This window comes from Mus musculus, chromosome 9 (genome assembly GCF_000001635.26).
Source record: "Mus musculus strain C57BL/6J chromosome 9, GRCm38.p6 C57BL/6J".
In the NCBI taxonomy this organism is placed as follows: Eukaryota; Metazoa; Chordata; class Mammalia; order Rodentia; family Muridae; genus Mus; species Mus musculus.
Genome location: NC_000075.6, coordinates 99,379,337 through 99,397,413, shown reverse-complemented (window position 1 = coordinate 99,397,413; position 18,077 = coordinate 99,379,337). Strand labels below are relative to the sequence as shown.

Here is an 18,077-nt window from a genome sequence, read left to right as displayed (position 1 = left end):
AGTATGGCATAGTGAACAGACATCCCGGGGGCTAGTAGCTGTGGAATATTACTTGCTGTTGTCCTATGGCCATTGGGTTGAGAAAGCTGGTGTCATTGCCAGAGGGAATCCTCCCTCGTGGCCAGGAAGCCAGCTGGAGGCTCTGTAAAAATTTGGCTCCTTCCCTGGAGGTGGCAGGAGGTGGCCTGGCTTTCATAGCCTGCCAAAGCAGCTCCTTTTCAGGGGACAGCGAGTGGTTAGTGCACCCAGCTGTGCTTCGGGGAACCCAACCTTGCCCTATTACATACCTGATCCAGAGAGGGAGCACAGTTCCGACAGGAAGGAGCAAGCCTGTCGCTGTGCATGCTCTGTGAGGTGATGTGGCTCAATATAAACATAGCTAGGGAGGCACAGGCTTTCCCACCTAACTTGCCTAGAAAACAGGCTTGATTGATCTCCCTTCCCATAGAAGGCCTGGGGACTACAGAAAGAACAAACTGGAGATGTGGTCACTGGATATATCATCTCCAGAAAAAAAAAATATATACACATACATACATACATACATACATATAATAGTTATATATATCTAACTTTTTATTGATTCTTTGTGAGTTCCACATCATGTACCCCAGTCCCACTCATTTCTGTCCCCTCATATTTACCCATCACCTTTGCACAACCCCCCCAAAAAATACACACACACAGAGCATAGAAAACATCTCATTGTAGTGTGTCATCTGTAGTGTGTCACAGTGTGTCCCATAGTCTATCCCTCTATCTACACATCTTCACTTGCAAATGCTCATTGCCATGAGTCACTGATCTGGTTCAAGTGAGGTCTCTGGCTTCTGTGACATCATCAATATTGGATTCTCATTGGGCTTCCTCCAGGTTATCCTGTTGTTGCCCTGTGTCATGCAGCTTTGAATCAGCAGGACTGGCCTTTCATGAATCTCAACCATTCACTGATGAAATAGACTTTGAGGTGGGCTGACTTGGAGCCCTGGATCTGGGCCTGGGTGGTAGCTGAGCTGGTCAGCCTGCCCATTTTCCCTTATCCACACCACCAGGTCAAGCCCTTGGTTTACTGGATGCTGCTATCAGTAGGAAACAGGGTCATCTCTCCTGCTCTCGTGCCCTCAGGCTGGCTTACCTGTGCCTTCGCCATTAGGGCTAGTTCTACTGTGTTGGCCAGCACTCCCAAGTGTTGCAGCCACAAGAGACAGAGCCAGTTGTCCTTACTACCTCAGAGGAGGGCATCACCCATGTGTTCTCTCTCTCTCTCTCTCTCTCTCTCTCTCTCTCTCTTGTCACCTTACTCAGGGCAAAGGAGTGGCAGGGCTGGCTCTCCCTGCTGTCATCCTTGACATCACTATCTTTAGTGCTTTTCCTTAAACCTAAAAGGCCATTTCACTGAGGTCATAGCATTCCTCGAATGAGTCATGGCTTGCGCCTTGTGTTTCTGCACATTTTTGAGCCCACCTTGGAGCTGCATCTGGGGTAAGACTCAAAAGAACAGTACCCGACTCCTGATCTCTGCCACTCTCTGTGAAGCGTAGAGCTGATCTAGGTTATGAGGCACAGGTCTGAAGAACTGAGGGCACAGGTCTCCAGAGATGACAGAGACTGAGGCCTCCCATGAGGGAGACCTCCTCACAGGTCTGCCTCTGAGCCAAAGGGTGGCTGGGACAACCAGAGAGGAGGCGCTTCCAGGTTGGAGGTCATAGCTTCAGCATGCCTTTGGAATCTGGATGCTAGTCCGGATCGAGGTGGCCAGACCCAGATCTAGATAAAGAGCAGGAAGAAAGGAGCAGAGAAGGAAAAGAGAAAGGGAAAAGGAAGGAAAAGAGGACTCAATCTTGACAGATACATCAAAGGCCCAGGCGGGCGCCCTTCCATACTGGCTGTCCACCCACCCGAGACCTGAGCAGTGCTAACATGTGGGATGAGATCTTAGAGCAGCACAGGATCTGCACTGGTGTTTTCCATCTGGAGACTCTGCCTCATTCACCCTGTAACCAGTGGGCCTACAGGCTGCCTGGCATGTAGTAGACACTCAGTATTTCTTAAATGGATAGACACAGCTGCCTAGCTGCGTGTTCCTTTACTTATTCAAATACAACATGGATACGTTTGGGGTTGAGTCTCAACTGGACATGAGCACTGTATATCAGGGTTCTGTGCTGTGGGGAGTGTTGAGGGTGTCTGGAGGTTGTAGTGGCCTCCTCAGTTCTACGTGATTCCCGCCCCAGATGCCTCTTCCTGCCATTTCTATCCTACGATGTGGACCTTGACTTCTGAAGGTGACTCCTTCCCCGAGGTCTGCATGTTTCTGTCCACACACACGGGGCTTAAAGGGGCCCTTCTAGCTGGCCTCTCCCCACCTGAGAGCTTCCAGGTGGGTGTCCTGTACCCATGCATGTACAGGACAAAATGGAGGCACAGAGAGGCAGGCACCCCACCCCACCTCCGCCCAGAGAACCTCAGTTTGAAAGAGCTAAACCAGGAATCCAAACCCAGCTCTGGGGTTTCCCAGAGGGACTTTTGAAAGTTGATCTCTGGCTTCGTGAGGCTTGTCCTCGGGCCACAGAATTGAGGTCCAGTGAGCAAGAAGGTCGAAATGAGCCAGGAAGAGCCTTACACTGCAGCAGGCTCTGAGGGGGCTGGAAGTCCTCCTGTGAGGACAGCCGGGTCTGAGCCAGCCACAGTGGGGACAGCAGTAGCAGTAGCTTGGGGTTCTACAGTCTATAGTGACTCCAATGGGAGCGGGGGAGGGGGGCAGCCCCTGAATGACCTCATTTCTCTCCAGTTCTGGACACAGCCGGGCAGGAGGAGTTCAGTGCCATGCGGGAACAATACATGCGCACAGGGGATGGCTTCCTCATTGTCTACTCCGTCACCGACAAGGCCAGCTTCGAGCACGTGGACCGCTTCCACCAGCTCATTCTGCGTGTCAAGGACAGGTGAGGGCAGCAAGCAGGGGCCTCCCTCCTCTCCTTCTTAGCTTATGAAGGCTCAGTCTTCCCTCTCCCTCCTCCCCCTCCTCCTCCCTCCTTCCTTCCTTCTCCTCTCCCTCCTCCCCTTTCTTTTTCTTCCCCCGTCCCCCAGATTTCTCTGTTATTTCCTCTAAGGCCGCAGTTCTCAACCTGTTGATCATGACCCCTTTGGGGGTCGAATATCAGATATTTACATTACAATTCATAGCAATAGCAAAATTACAATTACAAAGTAGCAACAAAATAATTTTTTGATTGTGGGGGTGGGGTGGGGGAGGTCACCACAACATGAGGGACTGCATTAAAAGGTTTACTAGGAAGGTTGAGAACCATCTGTTGTAACTCCTCGGTCCCCTGACTCCTTCCTTGGTTCCTAAGCTACTCCCAAGCCTTATGCCCCTCCCATTTTCATAAACTCCCACAAGCAAGCGATCATTGGTAACGTCTTCGTTTCCCAGCCCCGATTTAACCAGATTGCATTATATGCAAAGAAAAAGTGAATTTCCTCTCCAGAACACATTGAAATCGATTAAATTGCATTTGACTACAAGATTTACAAGTCCCTCTTCATGCTCTATAACATAATCAAATCACCTAGTGTCTGGTTTAAGCCCATCTAATACTGCCAGTCGGAGAAGCAATGCAGAAGGAAAATGTAAATGAAGGAAAAGAGCAAGTTTTGACTAAATTCCAGTAAAGATGGAGAAACGCAGGCAATGACTGTTCCACAGGAAGAAATGCTTATACCTTTGCCTGGCAGGGGGACCCCCCCAAGAGCTGAGGCTGATTAATGAATATAATGCCTCAAAAGGGACACCCTAAGTGCCCCAGTGGTGGGGAAGTCCTAATTGACTTGTTAATCAAACAAATAATAAAGTAGCATTTTCAAATTTTAGGTTTCTTTTTTTAATGTGAAAATATTCAATATCACCCCAAATGCCGTGGGCTGCTGTTTTGTTTCGTTCGCATGTCAATAAGATACTGATGGGACGTGCCTCACCATCTGGGGGTCCCTCTTCTGGGGGGGGTCCCTATTTTGGATCTATTCTCATTTCGCTGCTGCCAGTTATGTGCAGTGCCCGCTGTGTGCCAGCCCCTGTCCCTGCTGCTCTTTCTGAGTCCTGGCTGAGGGCCCTTCATGGTTTGTATATCAGAGCCTTGGAGAACTAAGGAGAGTCTGGGAAGTCTGAGAAGAGTTGGGCCCACACCAACAGCCTTGCAACAGATCCCGGGCTCCTTCTCTCTGAGCCCCTGTCTCCTCTGGAAAAGAGGAGGCGCACTGGGCAATTGCTGTGGGGGTAGGCTGGCTCACCGTCTGTCTGTTTGCTATCACCTGCTGGTGTAGGAGGCTAAATCTCACTGTTATTATCTGAATTCTCCTCTTCCCTAGGGAGTCATTCCCAATGATCCTCGTGGCCAACAAGGTGGATCTGATGCACCTAAGGAAAGTCACCAGGGACCAAGGAAAAGAAATGGCAACCAAATACAATGTAGGTGGCTGTGCCTGCATGCCTGCATGTTTGGGCCTCAGGGCCAGGTGTGAAAGTCCATATGCCATCCCTCCTGCAGTGCCCGTCTTTAGAAAACGGACTAAGGCCTCCTACTGAGCAACGAGGCTCCAACAGAGAGAACACAGGGTGCAATGTTAGGGGATATTATTTGAAAAAAGCAGAGAAACCATGAGGTAGAGGTGTGAGCTGCTGTCTTCAGATTGCCCTGGTAGCTGTAGTATTCAGTGTCTTCCTGCCTGAGGTAACACTGGCTGTAGTATCCAGCTGTAGTATCCAGCGTCTTCCTGCCTGAGGTAACACTGGCTGTAGTATCCAGCTGTAGTATCCAGCGTCTTCCTGCCTGAGGTAACACTGGGCTCTACGGAGGTGATAGCCTTCCTGCTCATGAGCTTGCACTTGGTTATACTGAATCGCTGCCATCAGCTCTGTTTACTGAGCAATGTCCCCACCCCAGCAGGTCCAGTGGTGTACTGGGGAAGCATGGATATCAAGTCCTCTACCCTTGCAACCAGAGGCATCATTATCCCTACTTGGTTTGGCCCTAAGGTTGCTTCAGCTATACCCTATCACAAGCATTTTAGCTTTCTGAGTTCATTGCAATGTCCTTGCTCTCTCCATCGTGCTGGGTCAGGTCTCTGCTCCCCGCCCCCTTATTGGCACAGTGCACCGGCCCCCTTGGGTGCTGCCTGCGAACTGGAAAGTCAGCAGCAAGGTAGCCTTGTTTCTACCCAGTGGATTACACAGAGAGAAAAGCATGCTGGGAACTAGCTTTGTCTGTCTGTCTCCTGTATTAATTCCTTTATTAATTCCATCACCCTGGGTCCTGGAGAGCAATGGTTCTCTGTCTTTGGGTGCTTACACTTAGTGATGGAGACCGGCAATAAGCAAAGTAAATTACAGTTTGTCTGGAGGTGATGGGTCCTACAGAAACAAACAAATCAGGAAAGGGGGGGAGGTGAGGGGGTTAGGAATGGGAAGAGGAAGTGATGTTTTAAATAGGGTGGGCTGGGTCTATTTTAGCAGGGACTTACGGAGACAGAGGAATGGCCAGACAGGTATCTGACAAAAGAACATTCTAGCAAAGGATTATTATCTATGAGCCCCAGGGTTGGAGTTTGCAGGCTGGCGAACGAGCCGAGCAGCGGTGGCTGAGTGGGTGCATGCGGGTGAGTCATGGGAAGTGCGGCCGGCGAGGTGACTTAGGCAGTTATGGCTCCTATGATAGAGGCTGAGGAAGAACACTGGAGGGTTTCAGAGAGATGTGACTTATACCTAAGCAACTTCTTTCCTGTGACATGTTGACAATAGTCCACTGGGAAAGGAGAAAAGAACAGAGAGTCACACAGGGGTTGCCCCAGTGCCCCACGAGAGGCTGAGAAGCACATGAGGGTGGCAAGATTTGGGCTGTATGTCTTAGAACCAACAGCATTTGCTCACAGACCAGATATAGGGTCAGCAGACAACCGTGTTACAGACCTGTAGACACTGAGGATGGCTGAACTCCCAGGAGGGCAGACTATCAAGGGGATTTGGCCATGGGTGGTTTCCTGCCTCTCTTCTGCATGTATACAGGGCTGTGCAGTGGCCTGAGCCATGGGAAGGGTTCTACCTTGTTATCATCAGGAATGCCTACCATGTACAGGCATGATGTCCGGCTCCCAAGATACTCCAAAACTGACCTACCACACAGGTGCCCATGGGAGACCAAGAGAAGGCTCACACAGATTCACTGTTGAGCTGGCGAGGCAGAGTCCCTGCAGGCACATCAGTCTCCTCACTGCAGGATGCTGCTTGCCTCTGGGGTTTAAAGAAGCAAAGGTGGGAAAAGGGGAGACTGGGAACCCAACAGCTCTTCCACTATGGAGGACACAGTCCTTTTAGAGTTATCAGAGGCTCAAATAAAAAGGTCAAAGGCCTAAGCAGGGGCCTTTGTTTGTCTCTGCATTACAAGAAGACCTCTGCCTGAAGCCGCTGAGCTTGCTGTCCTCTGACCTCGCAGGATGTTAACATACTGACCCCTGTGTGTCCTAGGCAAAGCTTCCCTAGGCAAAGTTGACTGCCCTAACTCTGAAGCTTGCTCTACCACCCTCCCTGAGTGTTTAAGGAACTTACCTTCTTCACCATACTCAGCTTCTTTAATTGTATTAGAATAAAAGGCACTAATTTGGTGATCAGGAAAAATAAGTTATGGAAAGTTGGAAAGTCATCCGGTTTAACCTCTGTCAGCTTACTTCCTTCACACCCAGGAGGCCAGGGCATGTTTTCCTGAACTCTTGAGCCCTGTGTGTGGAGCAATGAGCACTTCCTAATTCTCTGGGTTACCCATCATAGGACCTAGAATTGTGTCTTACCCTCCCCGAGCCTTTGTTCCACTCTGCTGGTCCAAGGTTTGGTGGGGACACGGCCCATGGAGTCCCGTCAGCCACAGCTTCCAATGTGCCACTCCCTAGGCAAGATGCTATCATCAAAGCATCCTCCTGGGTAAACATGGCCGAGCTCCCAGGTTTCTAGAGCAAACAAGAGTGGAGCTGGGCTGGAGAGCTGGTGGTAAGAGACCAGGGTGACCTAGGTCCAGAGTCCTCCTCAGCCTTCCCCACTAAAGTTCACTCTGGAGGAGTCCAGGGAAAAGGTCAGAGGTCACCCCCCAGAAGAAGCATGAAGAACACTGTCTGAGAGAACTGTGTGAGAAGCGAAACAGTTTGCTCTTGAGTATAAAAAGACTATTTGGATTCTATTTTAAGGAGCTATTAAGTATCTCTGTGACTAGAGACCAAGAGGGAGTTAGGGAAGCTGTTAGCCAAACGCTCCAGCCTTACAAGGCAAGAAGCTATAGAGCCTTGGGGGTTCTGTCAGGTCTTCCGAACCTCTAGAGTTTTGTTTTTGAGACAGTTTCTCTGTGCAGCTCTGTCTGTCTTGGTACTAACTCCGTAGACCAGGCTGGCCTAGAAATCACAGAGACCCACCTACCCTTGCCTCCCGAGTTCTGGGATTAAAGGTGTGAGCCACCACCACCACCCCCACCCCCACCCGGCTTAAAGTGTACGTTGTAAAGGTGGGAGAGGGCTCTGTGGGTCATGGTGCCAGGTTGACCAAGCTGAAATTTGCTTTCCAGATCCCATATATAGAGACCAGTGCCAAGGACCCGCCTCTCAACGTGGATAAAACCTTCCATGACCTAGTTAGAGTAATTAGGTAAGCTTTGTATTCTCCCTGACAACTGTGCCCCTCCCTGGCTACGCCTTCTCTGATGGAAAGTGGGGGAGCCAGACTACAGCAGGAACGCATGAGGAACATAACTCCTGAGAGACTGGGCGGTTTCCAAGCCTCGTTTGCCATTTCCTGTGACTCTTTGAATTTCCCCCCTGCCCCTTACCCCCCTCCCTCTACACTGCCCCCAGGTATAACTAGGAGGCTGGGTGGGAGCTGCAGGCATGCTGTGGAGATCAGGAATCCTAGTACCTCAGAACCCCAAGCTTTCAACATACCCAACACAGCAAAGAACAAGCCCCTCTTTCTACCACTGCCCTTGATATTAGAGGCCCCGAGACAGCACCCCAAAATAGCCAAGTATGGTCCCTGGACTCAAATTCCAGAGACACTGTGTGTGTGTCTTCCAAGACCCATAGCCTGTGGTCTTCAAGTGCCAGCAGCCTTGAGCAGACTCATGGACGTTCGTTCCTTTAACACCGTATTCACTTCACGTTGGATGATGGAAGCTGTTTCCTGGCTCTGTCCCTGCCAGATCCAATCCAGTTTCTAAACCTTTAACATCGCCAACAGTTAAACCCCTGTCTTCAGTACCTTATGCCGGTGACTCAGAGGCTGTTGGTCAGCTATGAATCAGACCTAGGCCTTTAATAGTGCCCTTGTTTGCCACCTCTTGGCCCCCTGCCTTGTGCACACCCCTGCACACACCCCCACACACCCCGCAGCCTGAGTTCATCCTTCTTTCTCCCCACAGCCCTCACCTCCCGTTTGTGTTGGCAGTTGATGGCTTTCCCAAGCTGCCGTGTATTGCTTAGGGAGCTGTGGCACCAAAAGACCCTTGGGCCTCAGAAATGTTAACAGAAAACACGTAAAAGCTTTGGCACACAGTTGGCCACTTATTTTATCTAAAATATGAAAAAGAAAAATAAGCACAGATGCCAGCTCCATTATAAAGCACGGCGGGCTTACGGTATGAATAAATCTAGTCGCCGCTGGATGCCGGGGGATTCTCATTTTTCTCTTCCCTTCCTCTCTGCCTTTCCTGCACTAAGAGATGCCACACAGCCTGGTCTCCTTGGGTGGCCAGCACAGCAGCACTCTCAAGCTGTCCCTCCAACCTAGGGCTGTCAGAGACTTGGGAGTCCCAGAGAGAGGACAGAGGAAGCAAAAGGCTTGCTCTGACATTGTCTTTGCTTCCTTCATTGTTCCAAAGGCAACAGGTTCCAGAGAAAAACCAGAAGAAGAAAAAGAAGACAAAATGGCGAGGAGACAGGGCCACCGGCACTCACAAACTGCAGTGTGTCATCTTGTGACAGCCTGAAGCCCTGGGCATAGCAACCGTGAACTGCCAGCCCCTGGGACCAGCCCACTGCCTAACTGCACTGAGAACCACTTCTAACTACAGCCCTTGGCTCTGGACTGGGCATTGGAAGGGAATGAGGGAGGAGGGGGCAGAAGCAGGCCGGGGCTGGCTTTGCTGCCTCTCCCAGGAGACAGGGCTACAGCTTCCAAACCTTTTGTGTGTTGACTGAGCCCAGTTCCCAGTCTCTTGGTGGGCTTGTTTCTTTTAACTCCATAGGGCTGGTTTGCTATGGAAGTGCTTACCCACATACAACGCACCAGACAAGCCATGAGCAAGCTTCCTCCCTGTCCCATCCCCAGTGTCTGAGCTCTTGTGTCTTTTGTAGATTTTTAAATTATTTGAGTAATGATTATTTTATTAAAGAGGTCTGTGCCCATTGCCTGGCGAAGCCCCAAGTCTTTGGCAGACCTCTGATAAATGTCTGCAATAGGGCTGTTGTCTTCTTAACCGAGTGTTCCTAGCAGTGCCAAACTCCATCCTGGATGAGAGGCAGAAGTAGGTGGAGTCTTATCAGAAGCCTGGGGTCAAACCCAGGAAGCAAACAGACCCCAGAGACTGGAGAGAGGGGGTGGATTTACCTGGAGGGCTTTGGTACAGTTGAAAACAAACAAACAAACAACGGCAGAGATTAGAAAACAACCCCCCTCACTACTACACCCCACCCTCAATCCCACCCCCACTGAAGTGAGAGCTAGCTGGGACCGGTTCACCCCTGAGGGGATTTCCTTTCCTTGAGTGTGTGGTGAGGCCAGTGACTGGCTTTGCAAAAGGACTCATTTGCTTTCCATGCTGTGGGTAAATTCTATGTTCAGATATGGACAGTGTCCCTGTTTGCTCTCAGACTATGTATTCCTGTGCCTCTGACACAAACTTAGGGACATGTTCAAGGAGGTGGATGTGACACCATCCAGAAAGCTCTGAACTGAAAGTGCTCAATACTATTATCTCAGAAGCCCCAGGACCTGAAGCCATTTCCACCCGAGTCAGCTGACCATTACCTTTATAAGTCCAGCCGATGAGCAAACCCCTTCTAGCAGGTACGGCTGCGGCTGCCTTTCGGTACACACTTTCTTTGCGCTCTTAGGTCAAAGGGGAAGAAAGCTGAGCTGAGGACATGATCCACACACTCATTTGAGCAGGGACACCTCCCGCCACAATGCACTCCTCCCTCTCTGGTGCTGCTAGTGGGGTAGAGGGGCTTTTTCCAGCTAAGACCCGTATGGAGGAACAGCAAGAACAAAGTACACCCTGTGAGAGGGTTGGGAGTGGAGGTGGCTGGCGTAGTGAGTGAGGGCATCTGCCAGCTCACCTTGCAGAACGGAGGCTCCCACCAGGGGGCTGGGCCAGTGTGGAGAAGGGAACTCACGGAAGGAAATCCAAGGAAACCAGGCACCGAGTAGGGTGTCCAGCCTCGTGATTCCTTTCCAACCCAGAGAGTCCTAAATTGTTCACACGCAGGGTCATCAGGACAGAAGGCCCCATGCAAGGGACAACTCTGCTACAGAAGGAAATGACTGACGCTTTTGCTAGCTAGAGATCAAACTTCCTACTCACCAAACTGCCACCCGCCCCGATTTTTTTTTTTTTTTCTGTTCCTGAAAAGGATACTAGAGGGCATGTCAGATGAGGTATTCACCATTTCTCAGATCCGGTAATACTTATGAATATTTTCAACATGAAAAGAACCAGGCTTTCTCCAGCCCTGGGCTCCCTAAGCCACACCCATAGCCACTGCAGCCCAGAGAGAGGAAAGATGGAAGGGAGGGTCAGGATGCTCTACACTCAGGGCAGCAGCCACTGCCAGAGAAGCCATGTCCTGCCACCTGCTACCGGCACACCCTCACTTCCGTGGACCAGCCAGCGCCTCTCCTGTGCCGAGTGGAGACTCTTCCCGGAAGCAGACTAGACCAAAGCCCTGAGGAGTGAGTCACACAGCTGACCAGAAGGGAGGCTCCCAGCGCCCCCACCCCTCTCAGCAGAAGCAGTGCATTCAGGTTCGTCATCCAGGGCATCCATTCTAAACTGCCCATGTCCTAAACTGACCCCACACGCAGGTGGACAAAATGGCCGACTTCTGGCCATCTCTGGTCCAGGGCTTTCATCTTCCACAATCCTGTTTCCCCCACGTGTGGCATGGGTAGATGACACTCCAGAATTAGAAATGAGCCCTCTGACAGAGTTTCCAGGGAGGCCGAGTAAAAGATGCTCAGTGCATCTCCATCGCCAGCTGACAGGGGACGTCAGGAGACCTGGTTGGCTGTGATACCGCATGACCGAGGACCCCTTGGGTCTGTACTGAGCTCTCATTCCGAGGTTCCCTGTAGTTTTTTCAGAAATGTGTGTTCCCATCACATCTGATGTATACCTTCCCTGCAATCCCCTCACCTCTGCCTCTCTTGTGTGCCGATTTTCTTCCATTACTCTGCCACCTCTTTATAGGTTCATTTGCCCCCCCCAGCCATCCCCTCTCCCCCAGTATGGGGCTATGCTATGGCCCCCTCCTTCCCAAGCACCATGCCACACAGGGAACATCTGGATGCTCCCCTTAGGAGCTCCTCACACCCTTCCATGGCTCTTGCTGTGGAGTACCTGATTGGATGCGTGTGACCTGTCTTGCCTGCCAGGAGACATGACCCACTGACCATGCCAGCTCTAACCCCAAAGCCCCTCAGAGCCATCACACTAAGTCCAGAGCCGCAGAGGGGTCCCTCCTTTTAGCAGCCCACCTGGTTGGAGAGTCCACATTGGGTCAGGTTTACCCACAATGCCAGATACTTGAAACAATGAGCCCTTTGCGTGACAGTATTAGCAGGTGGCAGTTGTCGTGTGAGGAGCGAGAGTGATGCCTGGACATCTTGTTGACGCTTGAGCCTTTTATGTACTTTTTATCAAGTCTTTGTGTATCTCTACTTATTAATAAAGAAACAATCAGAGATCCTGCCTTATTTCCTCTTCCCCAAACACTGCCCGTTTTGCGAGCTTTTAGTTCTTTACTGAAACACCCACCTCTTCCAGAGCACAGCCTTGGGCTTAGCCAAACCTAAAGCAAAGAGGAAGCACACTGGTGGCCATGCAGGTATCTTTGCCTGCAGGAGCCTGTAGAGAGGAGACTATCTTATGTCTGTACGGATGGGGCACCTGTCAATAATAAATCTGATGGCCTATGCTGTGGCAGGAATAGGGGGTGGGACATCCAGAAGACAGAAGGAGTCTGGGGGAAGTGGCAGGCAGGAGCTTCACCAGGGAAGATGTGACGAGACGATCACATGGTACCCGAGCACAGATAACCAGCTACGTGGCAGAAAGTAGATTAGAATAAATGGGTTATTTTAAGTTATAGCTAGTCAGAGAAGAGCCTAGCTATATGGCCGAGGTATTTGTAAATATACTTTGAGTCTGAGTGTGATTTCTGGGAGCATGGTGCTGAGAGAAGGAACCAGACTTTTTTTTTTTTTTTTCATCCTCAGCAGCTTGCCATGTGCCCTTCTGCCTTTCATGGGAAACTGTTTACTTGTGTTCAAAATGGAATTCCTGACCATCCATCTCTCATGCCTGTTTCACCCAGCTCCTTGCTTCCCGTTCTCGGCCCCTAAGTCTTGGACTTGCTCTCATCTCTGCCCTGACCCCGCCACCTCCCGTCCTATAAGCAAAGACTGTTGATTTCACACTGCAAACATTCGTCTGGAATCTACCCTTTCCCTCTACCTCCCCCACTGACGTGTGAGTCGAGGCTGCCATTCTTCACGTCCTGCTCTTGTCTTCCCATAGTTCACTCTCAACCCAGCCAGCACAGAAGTTCTGGGGAAATTTAAAGCCAACTCACTCATGTCTCCACTCTGTCCACCCCACCATCGCCCAGTAACTTCCCCCACCTCACTTTGCAGGCATGGCAAGGAGGGCTATGCCATGACACATGAGTAACGGATGAGCAGATGGGCATTAGCTAGATGAGAAGAGTAGCCACATGTTCTCCTTCAGTTGATGTCAAACACTCACTGAGTTCTGGGCCCCACAGCAAGGTCACAGAAACATCAAAACCGGGAAGCGATTCGCTGACTAGTTGAAAACCACAGCGCATATTGGATCCACTTATTACATCACTGATAAAGAGTGAAGATTTGCCTCCAAAGTCACCCTCCCTTCCTCCCTCCCTCCCTCCCTCCCTCCCTCCCTCCCTCCCTTTTCCCTCCTTCCCCTCCCTTCCTCCCTCTCCCTATCTCTGTGCAGTCTACGTTCAAACTGCTGGTGCATATGCACATGTGTTTATGTGCTTTTGAAGGCAATAGGTCAACGTCAGATTTCTTTCTCAGTTGCTCTCTACTTGATTGAGATGGGGTCAACTTACAATTCACCCACTGTGCCAGGCTGCCTACCTGGCCAATAAGCTCTGGCTGTCTCTGCCCTACCAGTACCATGCTGACAGAATGCATGCGGTTCACCCAGCTTTTACACCGGTGCTGGCATTCAGGCATTCACGCTTGCACAACTAACATTACCAACACAACCACCTTCCACCCCTAAGAAGGACTACTTGAAGAGTCCACTTTGATTTTGTTTGAAGAGGCCGTGGATGAAAGGACCCTGGTGTCACAGACATCAGCATTGTCATGGCCCTACGACTTGCTGACATGACCGGGGTCCTGTCACAAGTTTCTCAATCGGAATCTTCATCTCAACAAGAGCTCAGTGATTTGTGTGTATAATAACCTGAGCCATATTCAACCCAGGTTTGCTACCTCTGAGCCAAGCTCCCCATATCTATCTATTCAACCTATGTTGTATCTCATACCTGTGGGTGTCACCTCTTCGGAGGTCAATGACCCTTTCACAGGGGTTGCCAAAGACTATCAAGAAATACAGATATTTACACTATGATTCATAACAGTAGCAAAATCACAGTTGTGAGGTAGCAACAAAAATCATTGTATGGTTGGGGGTCACCACAATATGAGGCACTGTATTAAGAGTCACGGCATTGAGAACCGCTGCCTTAGAGGAAGGCTCAGCTGCAAACAGCTGTAAGAGTCTGACTAGCAACACCATACACTCAGAACTGTCCTCCGTAGGCACCGCGTGTGACCACCGATTATAGGTAGATTTTTGTTTGACGAGGCCTCCATGACTCTCTGATGCTTCCTAAAGTTTGAGAATCGCCAAGTCACCAAGTTTCCATCCTGCGGAGATACACAGCTGCAGAGATGTTTCATCTGCAAGGCAGCTGTGGTCCTATCAGAGGATGATACTCAGGTCATTCCTCTTTGCTTCCCGCATCTAATTAATAAGGGTTCCCCAACATCTGGAACCAAAGATCCCAGGAGAAAGGTTATTGATCGTCACTCCACAGAGTTGCAGGTGGGGTGGCTGACACCTTGAAATTCTATGCAAAATGACAGCTACCATGCCCTCTTCTGGGTTTGTGACAGTCACATTGTGGTAGCTTCTCACTGTGCCTGCCGCAGGTGCTGCTCCGTGTGGAGATGTAGCGGCCTCTCTAGCACATTCCTCTGATGCCAGGATCTTCTGCAGTTTCACAGCCACGGCTCTCACAGCCACGGAGAACAGGAAGAGGAAACGAAAGAAGCAAAGATCCAGCTACTCTAAAGAAGCGCTGACAAAATTGTTAACCAAGTAGACATGTCCCTGTGCTCCCTCCCACGACATCCTGCGGGAGGGAACAGGGTCAAGCTGCCTTTTTCCCAGTTCCCCCTACATGACCAAGTGTGTGACCCAAAGGACTCAACTACCTCCTTCCCCACTGTGGCAAACACCACTGTGATTTTATGTGAATGTGTGAGAGAGTGTGTGTGTGTGATTCTATGTGTGTGTATGTGAGTGTATGAGTATGTGTGTGTGTATGTGTGTATATGTATGTGTGATTGTTGTATACATGTGTAATTCTATGTATTATGTGAGTGTGTATGTGTGTGACTCTGTGTGTATGTGTACATGAGTGTGTGAGTGTATAAGTATGTGTGTGTGTATGTGAGTATGTATGTGTGTGAGTGTGTATGTGTATATATGTATGTGATTCTATGTATGTGTGTGTGTACATGAGTGTGTGAGTGTATGAGTATGTGTGTAAGTGTGTATGTGAGTGTGTATACGTGTGTGTATGTGGGTGTATATGTGTGTGAGTGTGTATGTGTGTGTAATTCTATGTTTGTATATGTGTGTGAGTGTATATGTGATTCTATGTGTGTGTGTGTGTGAGTGTGTATGTATGTGAGTGTGAATGTGTGTGTAATTCTATGTGTATACGTGAGTGTGTGTGAGTGTATGAGTATGTGTGTGAGTGTGTATATATGTGTGTGAGTGTGTATGTGTGTGTATATGTGTATTTGTGGTAGTGCTGAGAATTGAACCCAGGACCTGTTCATTCTAGGTAAGAATTCTACCAGTGACCTAGATTCCCAGGCCCACAGGCAACTCTTAATTTTCATTTAAGCAGGTCCCCTTCGAGGCTGGTCACATACGACAGTGATATTTCATTTGTCTATGTTTCTTGCATTTTCATGCCCTCAGGCCCAGAGAAGAAGCTGGTAGTACAGTGGTGATTTCTAATGTTTATAAACCAATACGGGCTGGTGAGATGGCTCAGTGGGTAAGAGCACTGACTGTTCTTCCGAAGGTCCTGAGTTCAAATCCTAGCAACCACATGGTGGCTCACAACCATCTGTAATGAGATCTGATGCCCTCTTCTGCTGTGTCTGAACACAGCTACAGTGTACTTACACATAATAATAAATAAGTCTTTTGGCCGGAGTGAGCAGAGGTCCTGAGTTCAATTCCGAGCAACCACATGATGGCTCACAATCAATCTGTACAGCTACCGTGTACTCATATACATAAAATAAATAAATCTAAAAATATAAAAAAAATAATTATAGATATCAGCCTTCATGCCTTAAAACCCAAACATCTCCATTCAAAGTGCTTTCTTTGTCCCTAGTCCCAGCTTGTAGCAGACCCAAGGTCACTGCAAATTTCAAATAACTTCCCAAGGTCATGGTGACCTCTGCATCCATTCCACAACCTGTCTTCTCAAGTTAACCCCTGTCTCAGTTTCTACAAAGAAAACTGACCCTCAAAACTACCCCTGAACTTTGCGGAAGACATATAGGCCCTAAGAGGGCCTCTCAAGTGACCTTTGCCGCCAGAACCTCTCCCATCTTAGTTCCTCCCCTCCCCCAACCCCCAACTCAATGCAGATGATTTTTAAAAGCCACATTCCACAATTTCTTCCTAAAGCCTGCAGTTTGCTTAGGCAGGGGATTTTAGGATGTTGGTTTGCCACTGGTCCAAGGGCAGGCCTTGGCCAACCATACCCGAGTGTTAAGAGTGAAAGTGTGCCGCCTGTTCTGGTAAACACCTTTAGTAACTATGAATTAGGTACAGGTCCTTAGGCCCTAGCAACTGTCCTCGTCCCCTGGGGTGGGGGTCGTTAGAACACAGGTTTAATTACTTATCAGTGTTAGTTTACTTTTTAAACAGGTTCCAGGTAATGGTATGCCACTTGTCTGATACCTCAGCAAATGCATAGGACACATTGAGAGTCCTAGCTTGCATGGCTGAGGACTTCCTGTAAGCCAGCCACTGTCCCGGTCTCTCACCCACCTCCGTTACTCATGACTGCCCTGTGGAGTAAGTGACACTGTGTTCTATAGAGAAAGAAACCGAGGCCAACAACGGGCAGAAATGGCAGCCTGCTCCTGCATCCAGTTCTGCTCCTGCAGCCTATGCTCTGTTCCCACCACCCTGCCACACTGAAGATGGAGCCAGCCCAGGCTGTCTCCCCACACCCATTCTCAATTTCACCCAGGTTTGAGGTTTTTTCAATGCGTGCCACACTCCCCCCCACCCCCATCCCAGTGACTCAGCACAGGATTGTGAGCTTCAGTGACAGTCTTTTTCCAGAGTCTGCACTAGGACATCACCCAGGGCAGCCCTTCCTCACCGTGGCCCTGGACCCCACCTCCAGTTCTGTCCCCCTCTTACTGCCCTTCCAACTGAGACTCTTCAGGCCAGTGGGCACAATGGGTGAGGTCCAGGGGCTGTAAGCTTGTTCTGGGCCTCAGGCATTCTGCCTAGAGAACCCCCCAGAGTCAGGAACCCTAGTGACTGTCATTGTTCTCTGGGGATGGGAGTAGTTAGAACATAGGCTTTAGGACTTGGCAGCTTTAATTTGCTTTTTAATAGATTCTGAGTAATAGTATACTGGGTCTTCTGAGAACCATGGATTAGCAAGTCCATGAGACACACGATGGGCTTTTGTTGTTTTTTTTGTTTGTTTTGTTTTGTTTTGTTTTGTTTTTGCCCCTAGTCAATCTCATGGCTTGTAGCAGACACCAGGTTGCTGCACATTTCAAATAGTTTCCCAAGACCACATGATCTCATGGTGACCTCTGCATCTGCCTCCTTTCTATAGCCTCACTACTCAAATGAACCCCTACCTCACTTTCCACAAAGAAAACCCACCCACATAACCACCTCTGAGCGTTGCTGAGGACTGGTAGGTCCTAAGATGGTGTCTCAGTTGACCTCTGCTCGGTCCTGTTCTTTTGCTCCAGCAAATGGAGCCCTGGATGCTAGGTGCTCTTATTTGTTAACAGAGCAGTTCCTCTCTCTCCTCTCAGCCCAGACTTTTGGTTCCCTCTCTGGTTCACAGCGTGTAGAGCAGCGTCCAGTGCACAGACTAGGTCCAGCTTGGCTGTGCTGCTGTCTGGTGATCTTAGCCAAGAGGTCCAACCTTCCCCATGTCTCAGCTTAATGTCAAACGTTAACTGAACTGATGTTAACAATATTTCTTCTTTCTTTTTTTAACAATACTTCTTAAAGCCTTAGACTATTATTAGATTTAAATGCTAGACTATTGTTAGGTTTGAATTTAGTATATGCTTTTGGAATGATGATTGACATACAGAAATTCTAAATGCCTGAGTCAGAACCCCGGGACCCAGGCAGCCTTTTGTTGCCCTCTGTTGTCTGGCTCCTGGCTCAGCTCTTCCCATCTCTCCTTGT

The 18,077-nt window shown here is 49.6% G+C and overlaps 1 protein-coding gene across 5 annotated transcripts in view; it reads left to right on the top strand.

Moving 5' to 3' along the window:
• The window catches only part of Mras (muscle and microspikes RAS), a 52,281-nt gene extending 40,287 nt beyond the window's left edge, over positions 1-11,994 (top strand). For 3 of the 5 annotated variants that reach the window (XM_006510825.3, NM_008624.3, XM_030244080.1), the window contains exons 3-6: positions 2,792-2,945; positions 4,369-4,468; positions 7,602-7,681; positions 8,910-11,994. In XM_006510825.3, coding sequence (XP_006510888.1) covers positions 2,792-2,945; positions 4,369-4,468; positions 7,602-7,681; positions 8,910-9,009 — 434 coding nt within the window. In that variant the 3' untranslated portion in view covers positions 9,010-11,994. Of the gene's footprint in view, positions 1-886; positions 968-2,791; positions 2,946-4,368; positions 4,469-7,601; positions 7,686-8,909 lie in introns of those variants that run through there. The other 2 variants (XM_030244082.1, XM_030244081.1) reach the window with 2 other exon arrangements.
• Positions 11,995-18,077: the final 6,083 nt, after the last annotated feature.